At 37.8% G+C, this 22,673-nt stretch overlaps 1 protein-coding gene across 1 annotated transcript in view; it reads right to left on the reverse strand.

The window, feature by feature from the left end:
• Positions 1–10,010: 10,010 nt before the first annotated feature.
• tspan15 (tetraspanin 15) overlaps positions 10,011–22,673 on the reverse strand; it is a 41,163-nt gene continuing 28,500 nt past the window's right edge. The window contains exons 5-8 of the mRNA XM_040011449.1: positions 20,078–20,194; positions 17,235–17,285; positions 16,754–16,867; positions 10,011–13,127 (exon numbers count right to left, since the gene is read on the reverse strand). Of these exons, the coding sequence (XP_039867383.1) occupies positions 12,987–13,127; positions 16,754–16,867; positions 17,235–17,285; positions 20,078–20,194 (423 nt within the window). The 3' untranslated portion in view covers positions 10,011–12,986. The remainder of the gene's footprint in view (positions 13,128–16,753; positions 16,868–17,234; positions 17,286–20,077; positions 20,195–22,673) is intronic.

The following is a 22,673-nucleotide window of genomic DNA, read 5'->3' on the forward strand; positions in this document are numbered from 1 at the left end:
CAACTCAGGCCAGGCAGAAACTAGGAACTTACGAGGCTCTAACAAGAAACCGTGGAACAAACATGAGATACACAGCTTGATGAGGAACATGACGAAAGATAAAGAGAGACTAAGACGATATATACACACAGGTTGACGAAAGAACAGGCAACAGGTGAAACTTATCAGACTAAAGAGCCAGGGATGCAAAACTGAACAGAACACGCACAGGACAAGGAACTATCAAAATAAAAAAGGATGTAACAAATACTCATATCAGGAGTGAGACATATGAACAGGACATGACTGAAGAGGAAATGACGGGGGAGGCAGAAAGATAAACAAACAAAGAGATTATACTGGAAAAACCAAGGATTCATAAACCAGACTTAAACCAACGAATGCTTACAAGAAAGTATGAAACCAGAACACAAAAGACTCCAAGAAAACCTTTAGATCAAACATTCAAAAATAAAATTAGCAGAAAATCATGAAACAAAGGAAAACACGTCAAAAAGAAACTGAGTGACAAATTAAACTTTTTCATTTCCCCTTCAACCCCCCCCAGCTGACTCTCTGAAAGATTTCAGGTGGTGTAAAGGAAGCACAATATATAAACACCACTTTTCCACCTGCTCCATATATGGCCATTCAAAAAGGCTTCTTTTTTCACCTTAGTTTTATTTTTGAAGAAATTAGCCAGTCTTGTTAGGCAGCTTTGCTTTTACAAGACAGGCTCTATAATCTCTGTATAGGCATTAAAGGCTGTTTATTATATTGCTTGATACTGATATGTTGATGATTGTCTTGTTTGTTACGTATGGTGTCTAATTCAAGCTGCTCTCAATCACATCCTTATACTGCACATAAAGTAACCTCAACCAAAACACTTGAACAGAAAATGTTATATGTTCTTGAAAACTTGTCTTTTATTTGACAAATTAAATGCACAGTGAATATGATGTTACAGGGATCAGTCACAAGATTAAAACCCAGTGCCTAATGTTGTGTAGGTTCACCTTGTGCTGCCAAAACAGCTTGGACCAATCAGGGCGTGGATGCAGGACAACTGAGGGCCTCCTGTAGTCTCTGGCATTCCAACTGGCAGCAGATCTTCAGGGTCCTGTGGGGTGTTTGAGGCCTCCATGGTTGTTTTGGTACATGCCACAGATGTTTGATTGGACAGGGATCTGGGGGGTTTGGGGGCCAATCCAGTTCTTGTTGTGTTGTGCCTTTGATTGGACACTGTGTATTTGACATCTCTGCTGAAACTAATTGTTATACTCAGCAGTTACTAAAACAAAATCAGTAGAAAATTGCAGAGCTGCCACAGTAGGAGCTTCTGTGTGTTGATGCCCGATCAGCTTTTAGTGTGGGCACAAATGAACGTGTGGGGCAGAGGCTAAAAAAGTATTGTAATTAATGATTTGATTATGGCACTACTAAATAACTTACAAAGTAATGAAAACACTGACAGTGACTGTCAGTATGAAACACTGACAGATAATATAGTGCATGGATATGACACACAGGACAACACAGAGAATCATGTAGACTCAGCAGCACCTCCTGAATAACAGCATGAAAGGAGATTTTTTTTTAAAGTTTAGAAATATAAAAAGAAACTGATGTGAAATTCAGGGCACTTTATGCTGGTACCGGGGCTCACAGGGGCTTGCCCACCCAGGCCTCACAATGTTGGGCCCACATGTGGCCCATGTTGTATTACTGTCGCCAAATGATATTCTATGGGCACCCCATAGTGGGCTACCCAAAGAATTACATGGGCCAAAGTGAGTTTTCTGTGAGCTTGCTAACTTCAGTACTTCAGTACTGTTAGCATGCTTTTTTAATAGAAGACATAAGTAGACAGAACTCACTGTGCAAAGGATTAGGACTCAGGTGGAGCTCAGGATTTATCTAAAGGATAGCTGGATTATTACAAACTGTTTCACTCTATAAATCTGAAATCTTTGTGGAACAGCTGTATGATGTGCAGAAGAACACAAAACACATTTACCATCAGATCCTAAGCCATCCCAGTTATTTTGTTACTACATTACTACTCTGGTTCATGAAAACAGTATTATTGAAGAGCAATAAGTGGGGCTAGCCTCTAAACACAGGACTGAGTGAAAGGTTCAGCTGAAAATAAACTCTCCTAGTAGTAACTATCACAACCACAACAGGCAAAAAATGTGCTTTTTTGGTGTTAATTTGTCCAATTTACAAATGAACACCAAAAAAATCAGGCTTTTTAATTGACATTTGTGACTCATTTATTCTCCTTCTGAAAGTGAAACTCTTACAAATACATATAAAACCAGCGACAAAAATACTCCTGGTCATAAAACTGACACTGTGCCTCTTTAGTAAATCCTGAAGCCTTTTAACATTAAAAGAAGGGTTTAAATTGCTGAAGACATTAGTAAATCTGGTACTAAATGTTCCCTCTTCTTTAAAATGACAGCCTTTGTAACAAAGGGATATTTTTCACGGGCTGTTCTCATTTACACGAGCTCCATAAAACAACAGGGTTAGAACACGTTGTGGTGAAGTAAGATGCTTGTTTTGTAGTCCATCTTCTGCATATTATAGTTTCAAAACGTCGGAAATCCGGTGTCACATTTTTAAGGAGACTAGAGTAGGGCTTTTTCAATTCTCAGACAATTGCTCTTCTCTTTTCCTAAGTCCTCAGCAATTCTCCAACCCAGTTTTCCTTTGTCCTCGAGGAAAAGTGGGTAGGATTAGTAGCTAGGAGGTCCTTTTGTAACCCTTAGTCTCTGTATCTCCCATTGTCTCTCTGTATTTTCTGTCTGTTCATGAAGTATTGTGGGCTTTCTTTGTATCACAAATGTCTACATCTGCCTCTCTGTAAGTCTGTGTTTAGGACTCTTTACCTAAAATTTATGACAAACATAAGCACGTAGGATTTAAAGGAAGTAACATTTCAATGTCTGCATTCTGAATATTGTTTTTATTTACAACGTTTTAAACTTTTATGTATAGAGATGCTCCAGCTGTACGACTAATGATAATATATGGAAGAATGAAATGCCTCTCAACAGAAGTACACTGGTTTATGATCCGATCTGGACCCGATCTGCTAATGTGGGACACTACCAAAATCCCCTTCTGCCTATACACACATTCAGATTCCTTTACTGATAGACCATTTTAATTATGCATAGAAGAAGTGCTGACTGCAAATGTACCCTCATATGTAAAAGCAGTTGTTTATTCCTCTGACAAGTTTGAAATAACACTTATAATATAATTTATTTAAAGTTATTTAGATGAATGCATCTTTCATTACATCTGTTGCAGTACTCTCAGGGGATCCTGTAGTGGTTGCTGCTTTTCATCTATTTCTGTTGTTAGTTTATTGAGTGTCGTTGTCAGTGCTAAATGCCAGCTTCAGAGCCGACAAATCATGTCGGCTCTGAAGAGTAATTAGCTAATTTGTTGTAATAGTCACAGAGAGAGAAGTATACGCATGTCAAGTATACATCCGTGGCCACAGCCCATTAGACGTGTCTCTGATGTGGTATGTCGACACAAACAAGTTGAGCTAACTAACGCTATAAACAGGAACAATGTGTATCATTGGCAAGCTACAGTTTAACTGTTTAAGTATGCAAAGAGAAAAAACGTTCACTGCTCCCACAAAATAATTAGATTACTTTCTTACATGGGTCAGGGCTAAATGTCAGCATCAGTCCAGACACAGGGCTATCTACAACACTAATAGGCCAGCTCACTCCCACACATTGCTGCATACTGGGACATAGTGTCAGTGTGTGGGAGAAAGCACCTGTGTATAAATAATTGCAATGGAAGAGTGAATATACAGCATCTCTGCGATCTTTATGAGTCTGCCAATAAACTGACTGCACAATGATTTCTCTTTCTTTATAAGTAACAAAGTAATTTTAGAGCTATAGATCTCAATGATAAATCACACACTATTGATTGCACTCTTATATGTGTATCTCCCTGTCTTTGCTTTAGAAAGAAATGCTATGGTTTCTTATTAGCTAAATAAATTAGAATTTTTTTTAATGTTAATTAAAAAAAAAAACTAATTGAACTTTTAAAACATAAGAGACTAGCCAACACACGGTTATCTTGATCTTACATTGAATATAGATTACTCAGCAATGGGATTTTTACCATGTCGAATGTGATGTGCTTCCACTGACTCTGAAAGTATTTTGTCACCATAATTTGTTACAGTGTTTCATTATATGTATTTAATGCAGAATCAGTATACTCCTATTGCTTTCACAGAAATTAAGAGGGTAAATAGCAACCAGGTGCTTCTAATCAAAGTCCATCATTCTACAATCAGAAGGAATATTCACAAGTGGAAAACATTCAATATTGCCAGGAAATTCACCCCGAGGTCAGAATGAGTAATGCAGAGAGAAAATGCAGAACACCCGAGAGCTACATCTCAGACATACAGGCTTCATTTAGAGTGTCAAATGTTAAAGTTCATGACAGTACCATTAAAAAACAGAGTATGGCTTGTTTGGAAAAGTTGCCAAGAGAGTCTCTTCTCTATAAAAATAACATAGCAGCAGGTTTGCAAAGTTTGTGAACAAAAACATTCTGAACAAACCACAAGACTACGGGGAAAATGTCCCTCGGACAGAAAAGGCCAAAGTTGAAAGGTTTGGTACACAGCTTCATGTCTGACAAAACCATCCATCCATCGTCTTCTTCATGTCAGGGTGAAGAGAAAGCTGGCATGCACTGCGTCTGCATTTTGGTTTAATTTTTGTTTAATAAATAATGACACATAGTAAAATTACATTTGGTGAAGGTTATCTGAGGGTACTTCTTTGTCACATGACTCTACATATCTTATACAGTGGGGCAAAAAAGTATTTAGTCAGCCACTGATTGTGCAAGTTCCCCCACTTAAAATGATGACAGAGGTCAGTAATTTGCACCAGAGGTACACTTCAACTGTGAGAGACAGAATGTGGAAAAAAAATCCATGAATCCACATGGTAGGATTTGTAAAGAATTTATTCATAAATTAGGGTGGAAAATAAGTATTTGGTCAATAACAAAAATACAACTCAATACTTTGTAACATAACCTTTGTTGGCAATAACAGAGGTCAAAGGTTTACTATAGGTCTTTACCAGGTTCGCACACACAGTAGCTGGTATTTTGGCCCATTCCTCCATGCAGATCTTCTCGAGAGCAGTGATGTTTTGGGGCTGTCGCCGAGCAACACGGACTTTCAACTCCCGCCACAGATTTTCTATGGGGTTGAGGTCTGGAGACTGGCTAGGCCACTCCAGGACTTTCCAATGCTTCTTACGGAGCCACTCCTTTGTTGCCCGGGCGGTGTGTTTTGGATCATTGTCATGTTGGAAGACCCAGCCTCGTTTCATCTTCAAAGTTCTCACTGATGGAAGGAGGTTTTGGCTCAAAATCTCACGATACATGGCCCCATTCATTCTGTCCTTAACACGGATCAGTCGTCCTGTCCCCTTGGCAGAAAAACAGCCCCATAGCATGATGTTTCCACCCCCATGCTTCACAGTAGGTATGGTGTTCTTGGGATGCAACTCAGTATTCTTCTTCCTCCAAACACGACGAGTTGAGTTTATACCAAAAAGTTCTACTTTGGTTTCATCTGACCACATGACATTCTCCCAATCCTCTGCTGTATCATCCATGTGCTCTCTGGCAAACTTCAGACGGGCCTGGACATGCACTGGCTTCAGCAGCGGAACACGTCTGGCACTGCGGGATTTGATTCCCTGCCGTTGTAGTGTGTTACTGATGGTGACCTTTGTTACTTTGGTCCCAGCTCTCTGCAGGTCATTCACCAGGTCCTCCCGTGTGGTTCTGGGATCTTTGCTCACCGCTCTCATGATCATTTTGACCCCACGGGATGAGATCTTGCGTGGAGCCCCAGATCGAGGGAGATTATCAGTGGTCTTGTATGTCTTCCATTTTCTGATGATTGCTCCCACAGTTGATTTTTTCACACCAAGCTGCTTGCCTATTGTAGATTCACTCTTCCCAGTCTGGTGCAGGTCTACAATACTTTTCCTGGTGTCCTTCGAAAGCTCTTTGGTCTTGGCCATGGCGGAGTTTGGAGTCTGACTGTTTGAGGCTGTGGACAGGTGTCTTTTATACAGATGATGAGTTCAAACAGGTGCCATTCATACAGGTAACGAGTGGGGGACAGAAAAGCTTCTTACAGAAGACGTTACAGGTCTGTGAGAGCCAGAGATTTTCCTTGTTTGAGGTGACCAAATACTTATTTTCCACCCTAATTTACAAATAAATTCTTTGCAAATCCTACCATGTGAATTCATGGATTTTTTTTTCACATTCTGTCTCTCACAGTTGAAGTGTACCTCTGGTGCAAATTACTGACCTCTGTCATCATTTTAAGTGGGGGAACTTGCACAATCGGTGGCTGACTAAATACTTTTTTGCCCCACTGTATATATTTTCTCTCTGATAACAGGTAAAAGGTCAACTGACAGCTGCTGGCTGAAACTTGTTCTGCAATGTCATCGGGCGGTTTATGAGTATAGTTCGTTTTATTTTTATGCATATTTGCTTTTTTCAAATATACAGAAATTTTTGTTCTTAAAATGACTCTAAAATGAAATAAAAAAATAAAAGAGTATAAACCTCTGAGGAGGGTGCACATAAAATATCTGAAGTGTTAACGGTAAACTGCCCTGACAAACAAACACTTTTCAGGTTGAATTCACCCCAGTGCCAGTAATTATCTGTTGCTCGTAAGCAGCCAGAAATGGATGAAACGTCTCCTAGCAGAACTAGTAAGAGGTAAAAGATAAAGAGCAGAGCCCTTGTTCACAGTCCAGAGAAGCCTGATCAAAAATGCTCTCTATGGAAGACTTGCTGCCAAATGTCATTGTTGTAAAGAACCATCTTCAGCGACAACTAACGTGACTGAATGCTGCAACAGATGGTGTGACCCCCACTGAGTCCTGAACATCGCTGAGATTTGGATTCAACAAAGAGACAGAAGCAGCAGACATGCAGACAGCCTACATCCTCAGAGGAACTATAAACAAACTATAAAACCAGCGAAGAGTCTGATTTAAAGCATATACTGTTTGCTTCTGTAACCCTTTCACTTATGGTCATATAAGACATGCCGTGTGCCTGACAGACCAATCACTCTGCTGTCTGTACAGCTGTCTGCTTGTTTTGGTGTAAACAGCTGAAGAGGAGAGGTGAAAGTCAAGGGGGAGACAGAAAGCCAGACTGAGAGGGAGATACACATACTTTTTCTCTCATGATGTAAAACCATAAGCTCACAAGATGACTCCCACACCAAGAGAGGTTTGCCCTCCTAAATTTGCCTGCAGATGAGGCAAGATGGTTCATGACTAATTGTCAAGGACAAACTACTCGGCTGGAAGCTTGCCGGAAGAAATATGTGACTATCTCAACTATCTCACTATATCAAGTAACCACTCTCAGGCAGTGGGTGCTTGGGAAATTGTGAAATTCTATCTTAAGCAAATACAACAATGGTTGTAGTTGTGGACAGGCCCCCTGTCTCGATAAACACAGGCTGTAGTCCTATGGTTTTAGCAAGGTTCCTAACAGAGTGAAGGGATTCTGTGGAGTATCTGTGTGGCAGTCATAACAAGAGCTGTTTGAATTCTTTAAATCCCTAGGAAAGGTGCTTCAGTGCTTCCTTTATTATACACCGGACCATCCTTTATAAAAGGAAAGCCGATAACGCCGTCCCAGAGTTCAAAGTAACACTCGTTCGTGAAAACAGTCAGTCAGATAAGAGATATTTTCTGCCATATCCTGCTGATATATTTTGAACCTTTAGCGGCAGGCTGTTAAACCCACAGGTGAACTTTGAACATTTTGCTACTGTTATAAAAACTGCTTCTTGCGTAGCTAATCTAAAGAAGGATTATGAGCTACATAAAACTGATCAGAGTTAATTTAAGGTTTACCATAATTCAGTTTGCATTAATTATATCCTCAATTTTGGTGCTGCTGCCTTAGGATGATCATAATTAATTTTTCTTCTGTCACAGAAAGCCTTAATAAAGGCATTAGTTACACTTGCTCATCTGTCTATGAAGAGAAAACATGAGTGGCCAAGGATACGCAACTAATTTCAATGTGACAAGCATTTTATTTCCTTTTATAGGCTATTTATTCCCTCTGGAATTTAATCTTGCAGCTGAAGTAATATTGTTCACCAGTTGTTCTCTTTTACTGAACTGAAGCAATTAAGATGAGCTTACCACATTTTCGGGACATTGCTGTTTGAGACCTAATTCAAGAACAATATTAAGGAGGCCAGTGTTAAGTGCAGTCAGACTCTCTGAGCGCACCAGTAATCATTATGAATTCTTCTTAATGTCTTTCCTTCACTTCAGTTTTTTTTCTTTGAAGTTCAAGTAAAAGTTTAGAAAAGATTAAAGAAATTTATTGGAGCGATTTTCTTTTTTTTTTGGCCATTTCTCGACAGTCATGCATTAGAAGACAACATTACCCGGTAATAATACGACTGCTGCACTGAAATACAAGATCATAAACTGTGTTATGGTGCAGCTAACAAAATGAATTAATTGAAAATGTATTGTTTTACAAATATAATTACCACAAGATGAATTGGTGTGAGTGTATATTATATTATGAGATATTATAGGTATATTTACAATGCTGTCTTGAAAAGGTTAACTTTATTTTTCCCTGAAAAAGAGGATCTAGTATCCTTTGTCCCTAAATTTCTGCCCAAGGTTGTATTTCTATAAAAGCTCAATTTCATAGTGGTCTGGGGGTAACCACATGACTGCTCTCAAGGAGATGAATAGCTGTGATCATCTTTTAATTTTGTGTCATGGACAGCTTACAGTACTTGTTTTAAAATTGAGCCAGAGTCTGAGTGTATTGCTATGATTATTTATATCGTTTTGGTGAGTGGAACATGGCCATTGCTTTCAGATCATTCCCCAAAGTGTCTTCTTTCTGTGATAAAACAAAATAACTTTCTGGTCCTGAGTGGTGGTCGAAGTAAAATATTAATGGGTTCGATTCAGCAGGAAGTCTGTGGAGCAGCAGGAGCAGGAGGAAGAAAGATCGTACAACAGATAAACACCAAGCCTCTGTGGACATTCCTGCTCTTTTCACATAAACTCTTCTAATGTGTAAAACAGAAGAGACGTCATGTACACATGGTGCTTGTGTTTGAGAAGCTTCTAGTATAGCACTGTTTGGTAATGTAAAAAGTAAAATTAGAAATAAACTGACTCTAAACTAATCTTTCAATTTTAGAGGTTTTCAGTGCCACAAATTTTGGTGACTGTTTTAGCCTAAATATACTGTAAAATGTTACTATTGCAACATATTGTTTTTAACACAACAAAGATTTTTGTCACTCAGCCTGAGTCTTTGATAAATGTGTTTACTTATTTTGATATTATGTTTAAACCAAACAAACAATCCAACGAGTAGGTTTCTTTCTCCAATCCGAATCTAATAAAATATTCTTATGTTGTCTTGTATGTTGTGGTATGAATGTCCTGTTATACGGACCATTCTTGGGCATTTTACATGTAAGCATTAGTGACGGTTTGTAACAGTGGAGCTGAATGTGACAGCTTGAATTATTACAAGAACTGGCTTTGTTTGGAGACTTTTATGGAAATAATTCAGGAACTTTTACATTTTTCATCTGTTCCGTCTTCGTCTGTAGATGCTCACATACTTCAACATGAAAAATTTACACACAGCTGTAAACTCAGGATGAAGCCTGGCCTAGAAAATACACAGTATGATATCAACAATCATTTATACAGCATCACCCGAAATACCTTCACAGGACGACCTATTGAGTACTATAATTTTAAAGCGGTTTTAATGTTTAAGCCAGAGGTGACGATTTTTAGGAGAGGGTGTAGACTTGGGGAGATGTTTGGTGATTGAGTTGCTTTTGTGGTTTGTTCCTTAAATACAGTCCACTAAAAGACAAACAACAGGACTCTTAAAATATTTTAATCATTTTATTTTCCAACCTAAACCCAACAAAGCATTTCAAAAACATACTTTCAAATTATGTTGTGCAGTCTTTCCAACATTGTATAAACTTTGGAGCTGAGACCACCTTTGTACATATTTATACAACCAGTGACAAATAATGAATATGAAAATAACAGAACTACCCATATATATTGTTATATCACATGGACGGTGAACTGGGTCAATATATTTTTATTTAACTTACATTACAGTTTCAATCAAATTTCCAAAAAATGTAGTTGTGACAAACTAATTAGCCAAAATAGTTCCCTTAGCACCGTTAGTTTAATGAAGCAGACAAACGAAGCACATTGAGTGACATTAATGTAATTAAATCCATGTAACTAAAAATAGTTTTCATTTTTAAATGCATCAAATCATAAAAAAATAATTTCCTTAATGCTAGAAGCTGTTGTCGCTTTATATTGAAACTGATTCTCTCTAAACGCATCCTCACAGTAAAGAGTATAAAATAACCGTAACACATAATAAAACCCCCATACAACAGAGTACATACACACCACCAGCCAGTAGTTACAAATGCTCAAGCTCAACCAACACCTAATTAATAAAATATGTAATTTGCAACAAAAAAATAAAAAATAAAACAATTTCTGGACCACTGCAATATTCCTTGGTCGAATAAATAACGACAAGAACTGAGTGGAACCTGAAATGATTGCAAATGTGCTTTAGCCATGATGTAGCCGCAGTATAATATATTACAGGAATAGATAAAAATTAAAGATAGTAATGTGTACATATGACAAAGGAAGAAAAAAAAAGAAAGAAGAAAAACAAACAAAAAATAAACCCAACTTCGGTGTCTGGTTTGATGTTACGTCAGACGCAAGAAGTTCAACGGTACAATAAATTCACATTGTTAAGTTGGGTCATAAAAAGTGCATATATAAATGTCAATAGTAAAACCACAATGACTATAAGCTGTAATATATTGTAAAGCAATATCTGCTTCTCTACAGTTCAACTTCATAAAATACAACACTTTGTCACAATGTTAATTCATTTAGACCAATCTGTTTTTTTTACCTTTATTTTACTTTAAGTATGTGAAACACTTTAGGTTTTGAGCTTTATGTTGCAAGAGAGTGTCCCAGTGTAGAAACTAGAGGTCCTGCGGAAAACTCAGGACCCTCTTGTTGTGAGGCAATAGTGCAAACCACTGAACCGTCGTGCTAACTTGAGAAATAACCAATGGTGTTGCATTATGTTCGGTGACATCACTTTGACAAGCATTAGGGAGGTAGTCACCGAAGGTATGAGTTTGAATCCAATGTGCAATATGTGGTTAGCATATTAGCAATATATGAGGAGGGGGGGGGGGGGGGGGGGGGGGGGGGGAGTGTGGTTACCAGTCAGCTTTCCATAGCTTGTGAAGTTTGAGGTTCTGGGAACTCATGGTAGTGTTGTACAGACATTTTGCGACTATACTTCCAAGCATTTCACCATGTTCAGGAAGAACTCTGTGACTGATTTACTGCTGGTAATTAGTGGTAAATAAACGTCGCTATACTTCTACACCCACACTCATTACCCAGTGAGTTACACTTATAGCTCTGCTGTAATGATGCTCTGTCTAAATAAAAAGGCCACACTACTGCTCCTGTTACATCTTTCCACACAACAATAGTGAGTGGGAAATATCTCTGTATTGTTCCCTTTGAACCTGTTGTTAGGCATCATGTGATTGTTGTTGTTGGCAGTGGCACAAATTTTTTACTTCATACAATTTACTGCTTCAATTTTGGCAGTTCACAGTGATCGTATACTGTTTCGCAGAGTGATAAGAAGCATACTCATGAATTCAGAAACTGATATTCAGCATGCCAGAGGGAGCTGTTACGACGAAGGGTCAACACTGCAAACAGGCACTGTTTACATAAATCTGATTTATTTGCCAATAAAAGTCTTTGAAAATTATGAAACGCCCCAAATTGTTCTTCATTAGATCACAGAAACATGTAAAAAATAAGCTAAATAAAAAAAGTCAAGCGGCAAATTACAGGAAACAAAATTTGTGCCATGTCCACAGCTTTGGCCACGGCAGATCTAAAGTGCTGCTTTTATAACTTCACTATTCTGTGAAAAGGCAGCTTGAAAACATGCAATCATGACTAACATGTCAATTACAAATCGTCATTTCCACTGCATAATTGTTTGACTAAAGACAGTTGTACTGTGCTGATTGTCAGCCACTACACAAATAAGGAGCAGGATACATACTACATGCAAGTCTACTAACAGCAGTATTCAAACTGGCATGCAGTGGCAATATTCTAAAAGACAAGGTTGCTGCTTATAGGCACCCTGAGATAGTCGGTTATGGCATTGCCACTTTACTAAGATTCTTTTTTTTTTTTTGTTCCCACTGACAAAATGGTATTTCATAATAAAGGGTTTTTTTGCTTTAATAAAATATCTGTAATACATCTGAGCATCATAGGTAACACTTGTCATGGACACATCAGGAGATACAAATAAGGCAAACTGACCAGCTGTTTTTAAGCAACAAACAAAAAAAGTCATTTTAGACCATTTGTATGCATACCAGCACTTCAATGCCGATTCAGCATTGATTATTTAGAAAGGTCAAGCAATGGTTTAATCAACAGAAGAAACAGGGGCAGAAAAGTATCAAAATTAAGGCAACGCCACAAACTGTGATTGTGTGTTGCACTGGAAAAGACTCATTTCACATAAAAGAAAGAAACAAAAGTGGTTGTTTTGTATTTTGTCTTTATCCCTGAGACCATGTTAGGCACATTGCAGTTAAAAGCTCATATCTAAATGAGTATTTTCCACCATTAGTACACTGTATTTCAACAAAGTTGTTAAAAGTAAGTAAAACAGTGGATGCTGAAAAAAAGAAAAAAAAAAAAAAGCACAATTGAACATCAGATCTCTTCGCTACTTGCAGTTTTCTGTCAGTCCCATTCTGGCATACATTTGAACCATTTGTCCAAGTGACCTTTCTGACGTAGTGCATCTTCGGTGGGTTCAGCATACTGATTACTTATGTCTTCAATACGAGTGATATATATCCGGGTGACTAGCACACCGAAGAACTAGAAAGAGGGAATGAGAGAGAGAGAATCTTAATAAGCATGGTGGAAGAAAGGTGACTGTGGCTGCTTCTCATTAGTCTCATTTGTGTCTTTACCTTGTATCTAAGCCTCCCTAATGTAAGATATGAGAAAGAGATTAAAAGAAGAGATGTGAGGTGGAAGGAACTAAGGAAATGTGTGTTTAGATAAACTGGACATCCTTTGAAAGATCACCTGAAGCAACATCAGGCTGCTTTGTATGCTTCTGAGTTTGTCTTTGCAGAGATACAGAGATACAGTTTGCAATAAGGGCACGCGACTACTACTGCCACGTCTGTCCACACAACGAAATTGAGTGCGAAATCTCTCTGCTTCTCTGTTTCCCAAACGAGAACTAGCAAACTAGACACCTGTACCTCCTCCCAGCTTTGTTTTTTGTTTTTCAGGCCTGAAAGAAATCAGCTAATTATTAAATACAGGTCTGTGAATGCCAAGAAAGTCCATGTAAGAGATAAACCCTCTAAAAGGCTTTTATGTATAATATCTGTGCTTGTCTTATGGTAATGACTTAGAAAAAGATTACGCAAGAAGAAGAGGAAGGGCTTTCTAATTTTCATTTCTGACTTTTCTTTTTGACTCGTTTAAGTTTGTGCCTAATGCAGTTTTGAGGAATAGCTGACAAGTATCTGCACAGCCTTCACCAAAAAAATCTTTTCTACTTACTCTGCAAACGCATCCCAGAAATTAAGCTCACATCTCAGATAACAAAAGCACACATATCAGCAATACTTTAATCTATTTATTTATATTTAGAGCTGGTATTCGTTCCATTTGCTTTTTCATGATTGTGAAATTTGTCAGAATAATCTCAGTGAATCATAGAAATGAGAGGAACAAAGGTACTTTTAATCACATACACATTTTTGGATTGTTCACAGCCAAAAAATACACTTTGTGTATTTTTTTTCCCATTTTAATATGTCTTGAATAAAACTTGCTTAATATTTATTTTATTATTTTTTATTAATTAGACCTACACTAACCACACGTCCAGAAATACACACAATTGGAATCTAAACTGGAAGCTGAGATGAAAATGACTTGTCCTGCTATATAGAGATTTCTGTTGAGTTAGATGAAATTTTCCACTTGGAACTAAACATTCGTAAGTAACCTCAAATATCCGACAGAGTGGGACACCAGATTAAATGTTGAGCATCACCTGAGAAATCGGGATGTGTGACAAAGAGCAAAAGAGAAGCACCTGTGTAATGAACCGGACAACTGACACCTTCTGCACAGCTCAGTGAAGTTCAACATGCTTATTAAAGTCCAGCACAGCCTACATTCATATATTCATAGCTGCCAGAGTGTGTGGATTATTAAATGTATGATTGAAAATGGGATTTATGAGGGTAGAAATGGCAAAGTAATGAAAAACAGCATCTGTGCTGTTACATCCACACTACCAAATGAATCTGGTTCAAGAAAAGGGAAGGATGAAGGAGTATAAGGTGTGTAGAGTGAATGAATAGTGTGCATTTGTAGATTTTGTTCTTTTAATGCTGGAAAAGAATAAAAGTCTGATTTAAAAAGAAAATCTTTGGTCCATTTTAAGTTCAGAAAGAATATTTTAAAATAAAAGTTCATTTTTGTGTTTTTATTATGGCCTGTTTGGTCCAAGCAAATCTAAATAAATTGGACCAGCAAGTAACTGCACAGCTGATTTTATCTCTCCTAAGGCTGTGGAGCTGTCAGATGTGCCTAAGGGGTGAAGCAATTTCCATTTTTATTCCATTTGCTAGTCTGGGTTTTAGATGATTTATTCCACTGAGCTCTAAAAGGTACACTCTATAAGTCTCTGCAAGCTGTTTTGGTAAATACAGAAGCAAATACAAGTTTGCCTTCTCAAAATCTGAAGTACAAATGACACACCACTGCAGCCACACCTATCACAAAAAGGTCAACTACAAAACTGTACAACCTTGCATGAAATCTCATAGGACCTCTGTTTGGCCACCTCTAACATTATCTCCCTAACCTGTGGGGTTCCACAAGGTTCAGTCCTGGGTCCAGTATTATTTTCTTTCTACATGCTTCAGCTGGCATCATTTAGTATTTTAATGACATTTCTTATCATGTCTATGGTGATGACATTCAGCTATATATGTCTTTTAAGCTTCACCAGCTGGACCCACTGTTTAACTGGGTTTAGCTCTCTAGCAATTGCCTTGTATTAAATGCCAACTTTACGGAAGCAATAATTATAGCACCTGAACTATATCCTAAAATCAGTCCGGCTCTTGCTTCTTTTGTTTCAAATGTAAAGTTCAGTGTTTGAAATTTCGGTACAATATTAGATTCTTCTCTGGTCTGCGCAGCTGAACCAAAAAAAACAAAAAACAAAAACAAAAAACACACAAAACCCCCCCCAAAAAAACAATTCCCGCATTTGTGCTTAGATTATTGTAATGCCCTGTTTACTGGTTTTGACAGATAATCTCTCCAAGCTGTACAAAATACTGCGTCCAGACTATTAACGTGTTGATATTTAACAACACGTTCTAGAAATCAAGCTCACAACACTCCCATCTTATACTCAATAAATTAGCTCCCAAGAGATTTTAGCATTTGTTTAAAATTCTTGTATTTACACACAGAGTGCTAAGTGGCCATGCTCCAGATTATTTATCTCATCTTGTTACAAAAGTCACTGCTGCTGACTATCTCCATTTACAAGCTCAGAATTCTTTAGTTGCTCCTCGTACATGAATAAAGGCCGGGGAGACAGTCTTTTTAGTCTACATTTGTTTTGTTTAAACAGGCTTTCTGTTGAGACTTTTATTACATTATTTATTTATTTGCCCATCTGTACATCTGTCTATACTTCTGTATTAAACATTTAATTGTTAAAAGGTAAAGTAAAATTAAATGGTAATTGTTCCATAAACATCCATGGTGGGAATAAATACCACTAATGAAAATAAAACTCATTTAGCTACAAAGTGACATAAATAACTCCTCATATATAGCACTACACATTAAAATATAACTTAGTCATCCTTGTCTCAGGTAAATCATACTAAACCAGCCTGTTTTTTGCAGCTAATGTTTTTTGTTAAATTGTGCTTCTAAAAGGCTTTTTCAGCGCATCTTTTTAAATCCATTTTCTGTCCCATGGGCAACAATTGAAAGATGTATGCCTCTACTCTGTGCCCCTCCCCTCCAGAGCGCCGCACTTTTATTCAGACACCCTTTTGAAGAAGTTAATTGCTGTTGTTTGTACCCACCATCGACAGCTTTCCCGTTACCGCAATAATAACTGTATTTGTTTCGAACTTTTTAAAAACACACAGTTACAAAGTGAGTCACAGTTGGGATAAAACACATTAAAAATGAGTGTAAATATTTGCACATGCAAACAGAGTCAAGCACATGGTCTTTCATTCATTTCTGCATGAACACTCCTATACAAACATATTAGGAGAAGAAAAGGCCACAGATAATGGGAAAAGCTAACCTGTAAAAAATGAGTAGAAAGGTAAAGCATCTGTATCACTATCTCACTGTACACACTGTACAAATGTGTGTGTGTGTGTGTGTGTGTGTGTGTGTGTGTGTGTGTGTGTGTGTGTGTGTGTGTATACCTGAGGCACTAGGATCAAAAACAGAAGTATGATCATAATCTTATAATTGTCCAGCAGCCAGTAAATGAATGCACCGGTGCAGCCTCTGGTATAGATGTCAGGCAGTGGTTGATGCTGTGGGACACAGAACACTGGTGGTTAGTCCAATTTCAAAACTACAAAAAGTCAAAGGCAGCTCCCTTTCCTTTCTTCCAACTGTTTAACTTTCTGTTCCTTGCTTATAATAAGACCAGTCCATTACTTAATTATCTGACACTTGTCCTCAGTTGTGTGAGAGCGACACAGCACATCCAGAGTTATTGCTAAGAAACATTCAGCTGTCAATGAGATAAAAAGAACAGCAACTGCCAGTTTTCTCTCTGCAATTCCCAGTTTAAATGAACCTTCTGTGGATATAAAGCATACAACAGTCACAATGGATATTTCAGCACATAATAAAGTGGGAAGAGCTCATCTTTGTTTTATGACTTTGAGGTCTTACCTTGTCATCTAGGGCCTTGTACCCACACATAGTGTTGGGCACTTCATTATTCTGAAAGAGAAGTAAAATGTTTCAAATAAAAATTAACAGAAAGCTGTACAGTGTGGGGACAGCCAGGAGAATAAAAGCTTTTATCTAATCTAACGGTTTTATCTTCAGAACAGAGTCATCTGCAGCCTGCATCTTGTTGTATTAAAACTAAAATTAAGTGGAATTAAAAATAAACCTCTAAATCATTATATCCATGGTTGTTCGCAAAGATAAGTCTGCATTAAGGGCATATATGCTCTGCTCTACAGCATCCGTTGCCACTTATGTGAGTCATCTCTGGCAGGTAGGGATCGTTTTGCTATTTTCTGTCTGCCAAACAGTTTGTCAAGACCATTTTTATTCCACATAAAAATGCTGCTGGTCAAAGAAAGAAAGAAAGAAAGAACGAACGAACGAACAAACGAAAGAAAGATCTAAACATCTAACAAAAAGTTTGACCCAACACAGAAACCTTTAAATTAAATTAAATTAAATTTTAGAGAATGTCGGATGAGATCAGTTTCATAAGTTCAGACAGTTCGTCAAACTGTTGTGTGTTTAGCTCGAGACTTTCTCTTTGTTCTCTTTGTCCTTATAATTACTGGACAGTGTAGGTGTACAGATTACAGGGAGCCTTTGCTACTTAGAGGTGGAGAAAATTGCCTGCACATGCCATGGCTAAGGCTTAATCACAATATAGGGTGAAGAGGTGCATTTTAAATGTCACTCTGCATGCAAGAGCTATTACTTTAAGACCCAGACACACAGACACTGGCAGCCACAGAGCACTAGAGAAAAATGTGCATTCCTTAATGCAAACCACTTTGCAGATGAAAATCAGAATTTCAGTTGTTTAGCAGTTGCTTGGGGCTGAGGGTTGAGGAAGGTGTCGCCGACAGATCTTTAGGCCTGTGTGTCTGAGAGCTTTAATGACAAACACACACACACAAATCCAAAACTAAAAAAACAAATTCAGGAACAAACATGATAAAATTACAGATTAGTTGGTATCTAACTCTGATCTTCAGCTCTCACTGTGATTGTGAGACTGCATGCCCTCAGTGAGAAGGTGCCTTCCTGAGCAAATAAAATGCCAGCATCTCACAGTGTGTAATTTGTCTCTCAGAAGTGAAGCTGCGTGGGATTTTGGGAGTTCTCCTCAGCACGACTGCAGATCAAAAACCCTCTCATGAGACAGATGAGGATGTATCAAGATAAATTCACGCCACACTTTAGCCATTAAGCCATTTGTTCACGTATTTTCACGTGAATATCACCCACCAGCAAACCTGGAATCTTTAGCTTTAACTAATCAGACTTTGTTCATTCCCACTGCAGCCACAAAACATCTACACAATTGTTTTTAAAAACCTCTTAGCATGAAGTGTTCATCAACTCCAGTGAAGAGACAGATGTGTTAAATATGTGCAATCCTCTTTTACAGGGGACTTAATGTATTCTAGCTTCATATGTTTTTATAACTGGACCCCATTAAAAATAGGTCAGCATGAGATGCAGTTTAAGATGATAAATGCCAGTGTCATTTTGGTCTTTTAACATTTGGTTTACAAGTTTGAATGTATTTTAGGATTTTCTCAAATCCACACATATATTAAACTGGTCAACATTTCAAACCACAAATCAGTCTTGATGAGTGTTTGGGGTTATTGTCCTGCTGGAACACCCATCTGTGTCTTGGTTTTAAGTGTCTAGCCGTTGATTTGAGATGAAGCTGAAGAATTTGGAGGTACTCATCGATCATTATTCCATCTACTCTGTGTAATGTAATGTACCACAGGCAGCAAAGCAGCCCCAGAGCATGACACCATCGTGCTTGACAGTTGAAAGTTTGAAAACCTCAAGCTGTCACTATAGTCAAAAAGCTCAGTCTTTGACCATAAAACCTTTCTCCAAAAGGCATATGGCTTCCAGTTCACAGCAGATTTGAGCCTCTGTTTGTTCTGAACATCCTACAACCAATTTCTTCTTATGTGATGATGACAGTTTTGGCATTCTTCCAGATAAATTGTGCTTACATAGACCCGTCTGAACTGATGAACTGATGATCTGCAGTTGTTTAGAAATGGCCCCAAGCGACTTTTCCAACTTGTCCAAATCTACTAGTCTCCACTTTAGATTTTTTCTGAATTCCTTGGATTTTCCCTTGTTCTGAATATTGGTCAATCTGATGAGTGCTGTCAAACAAATCTTTGATAAATCTTTGCCGATAAAGAAAAACTACTGGTTGTAGTCAGTAATTATCACTAACAAGAAAGTAATAGGTCTTGGCATTTTCAAGTTAAAAGACACTGTAGAGCCTTTAAAAGCACTTCTTAAAAGACTTAAGTGGACATATGTATATATTTGTGGCTATATGAACTAGAAAAAAATGCAATATAAGTTCAAATTCAAACTTGTGCACCCAATTCTTGTTCTTTTTTCCCCCCAAACGGTCATTAAAAACAAAAGCTGTTCAAAGAAACCATTAAATGCCCTAAATTTCCATGACATTCATGCCCATGATGGATGTAAAAGTCTACCCACAAGTAGTTTCTAAAAAAAAAACATAATTTAAATGTTATATACCATGTAAAATATGTACTTGTAATTATGTACTTGTAATTATAATAATAATAAAAATGTTTTAAATGTAGTAGCTGAACATAAATTGTGCTGTAGCAGTATTATCAGAAGAGGCAGAAGCAGTTAGCATCATGCATAGAAACTGGTAATACAAGAGGTATTATTGCAACAAGAAAAGCATATATTGTACCAGCCGATGTAGTGGTAAGACCATCAATAATGACACCTACCTTAGTAGTAACACAGCAGGTATATGGGACACCGCAGGCTAACGGACCAGGCGCACTACAGTTGTGGTACATGTTGACTTTCCAGTCTTTAAATTCTTCACCTCCACAACACTTAAACTGACAAAGAGGAGAAAGATGACAATATTAAAGGTAAGAAGGAAAAGGAAAGTGGTTTTAAAACACAGGAGAGACAGAGAGAGTCAATAAGTAACTAACTATGTGAACATGATTCATTCTGTTGTGCTGGCATGATGCCAAAAGTAGCATTTTAGGATGAAATTAATCACAATTAACAACATTTGGCATCCGGTTAGTATTTGATTCTCTCTCACACTTTTCCTTTCAGCCAGAATTTCAAAGGAGCAGATCGAAGGGCTTTCCCCTGAAGAAGTGACGTTTCCCTGTACAAAATATTTTACTGAGCTGTTTACAAGACAAATGAGGTAAACTATACCATCAATATTCACATTCAGATGCAGCTGTGTTTACTATCCAAATACAATTTTCCACTGGTGGCAAATTTATTTGATTGTGCAAACACAGCTTCCCCCTTTCATTCCTTCTACCACATTCTTGAAAAGGTCGGTAGGTGTTGTGATATTTGCACATATCCAAAAATCTGCTTATATCTACTTCCTTCATTACTTTTAAGAGCAGGTGCATTTTTCCTTCCCACTAGAAATGTAAGCTCTTCCTCGGGGATGCATCTTTGTCCCTGTCTTGTAAAGTGCTGGCCTGTTTGTGTACAAAATACTCAGAGCCGACTCCGGCACAAGTCCATCCATCTGTCTATCCATCCATTTCCTTAATCACTAATCCAATTCGGAGTCACGGGGGTTTTGGGCCCATTTCAGATGTCATTCAGTGAGAGGCAGGATACCACCCGGACAGGTGGCTCGTACATCACAGGCCATGTATCAGAATTTATGTTAATATTCAGATCTGAGGAAAATATTCCCATTTCGAAAGAAAATCTGAAAATACAAAATACTTCACCAGGAGGAGATAAAAGGACTAATTTGGAATTTGCTGCTTCACTGACCTGCATCAAATTTGGAAATTATCATCTTCACAAGAACAGTGAAACATTATGTGTCATCACCTGCAGCCACGTGTTATGGGATCAACAAGTGGCTGCAGAGGCTGCACCAGTCATTTTTACTGCCCTCTTCTTTTGCAAACTCTCAAGAGACTAAAGAAACCTAAACAAATCAACAGCAAACAAACTTGGGAAAACACATTAGCGTTAGTAAGACAACAACGTATTTAATAAAGTTTTAAGTCTTCCTCAATATACAAACAACACAAAATCCAGTATAATACACAAAAGCTCTGTTCATTTGTTTCCAAACTCTTCCTAAATGATCAGCAGTTGTGCAACCAGAGTTGGGACACAGGTACATCTTGGGACCCTGAAGGTTTTCACATCATTACATTGCCTAGCAACCACCTACCAACAAGCTTAAATGACCCATTCATACTGTTTATGCACATAACATCTAAATTATATCCAGAAATACTTAAATAATGTGTGAAATTTTATGATGGCTTAACATTGCCTAGCAACCAACTAGAAATGGACTAAAATGACCCATTTGTAGCATTTATCTAGCTCCAAGACCTATGAAAAGCCTAATATTGTTTTATTTCATAAAAATAACATTAATTTACATCCATGTAAACCTGAATTGCGCACAATTTATTATGATGTCATGTTTCCCAGCAACCACCAACCAACAAGCCAAAATGAGAATTTGTAGTGTTTATGCATCTACAACATAAGAAAAGGTGGTTCAGGGGGCATTTCCTAAGCTTTCTGTGTTCATTACTTAGGCAATCAGTTTATTCGTTTCATTTAGCTCTTCTTACATTTGCTGAAGGCACAAATGTGCACTTTCTTTGCTCAGTTTTCATCGTACAGGGTGGAAAAGTTGCCACACCGATGCTTTGGTGTGCTGAACTGTATTTCCCATTTTCATCCAAAGTGACAATAAGAAGGTTTTTAAGGTAGTGCTGAAGAACAAACTCACTGTTAAAATAGGGCATAAGCCTTAAATTGGCACTTCTCATTATACAAGAAATGTAAATGAACTTGTCATAGCAGTATCGCCTCAGTTAACAATTAGCATTAATGGGATACAGCTGTTAATGGAGTTACGCCTGTATTTGACTAGCATAAGAAAGAAAAACAAAATTAGACCCAATATAAATGACATCTGGTACCAAAGGATTTTCAATATTTGAATATAAAAATGGGAAAAATGTCTCAATTGATGGCACTCGGAGTAAATTACAGCTGCCGTTTGACATCTCAGTTATTTTTGTTTGATTTGCGCTTTCACTTGGGGTAGATAGCAACTGCACAGCTGCCTCAGAGAGTAAAGAATGAGCGAAGCAGAGCCCAATACTGGTACCTCTGCTTGGTAGTCACTTATTGAATCTAATATTTTATTTGGAGGGAGAACATGAGGCAGAAAGAGAGAATGAGACAAGAGATAAAGAGGGACGATGAATAAATGAATAGATATGAGAGCGCTCTTTGTCAGGCAGTGTTATCAGTATGCTGATATGATGCCAGTCTGCCAAAGCAATACTC

Source organism: Simochromis diagramma, unplaced genomic scaffold (genome assembly GCF_900408965.1).
Source record: "Simochromis diagramma unplaced genomic scaffold, fSimDia1.1 OVJJ01000603.1, whole genome shotgun sequence".
Lineage (NCBI taxonomy): Eukaryota > Metazoa > Chordata > Actinopteri > Cichliformes > Cichlidae > Simochromis > Simochromis diagramma.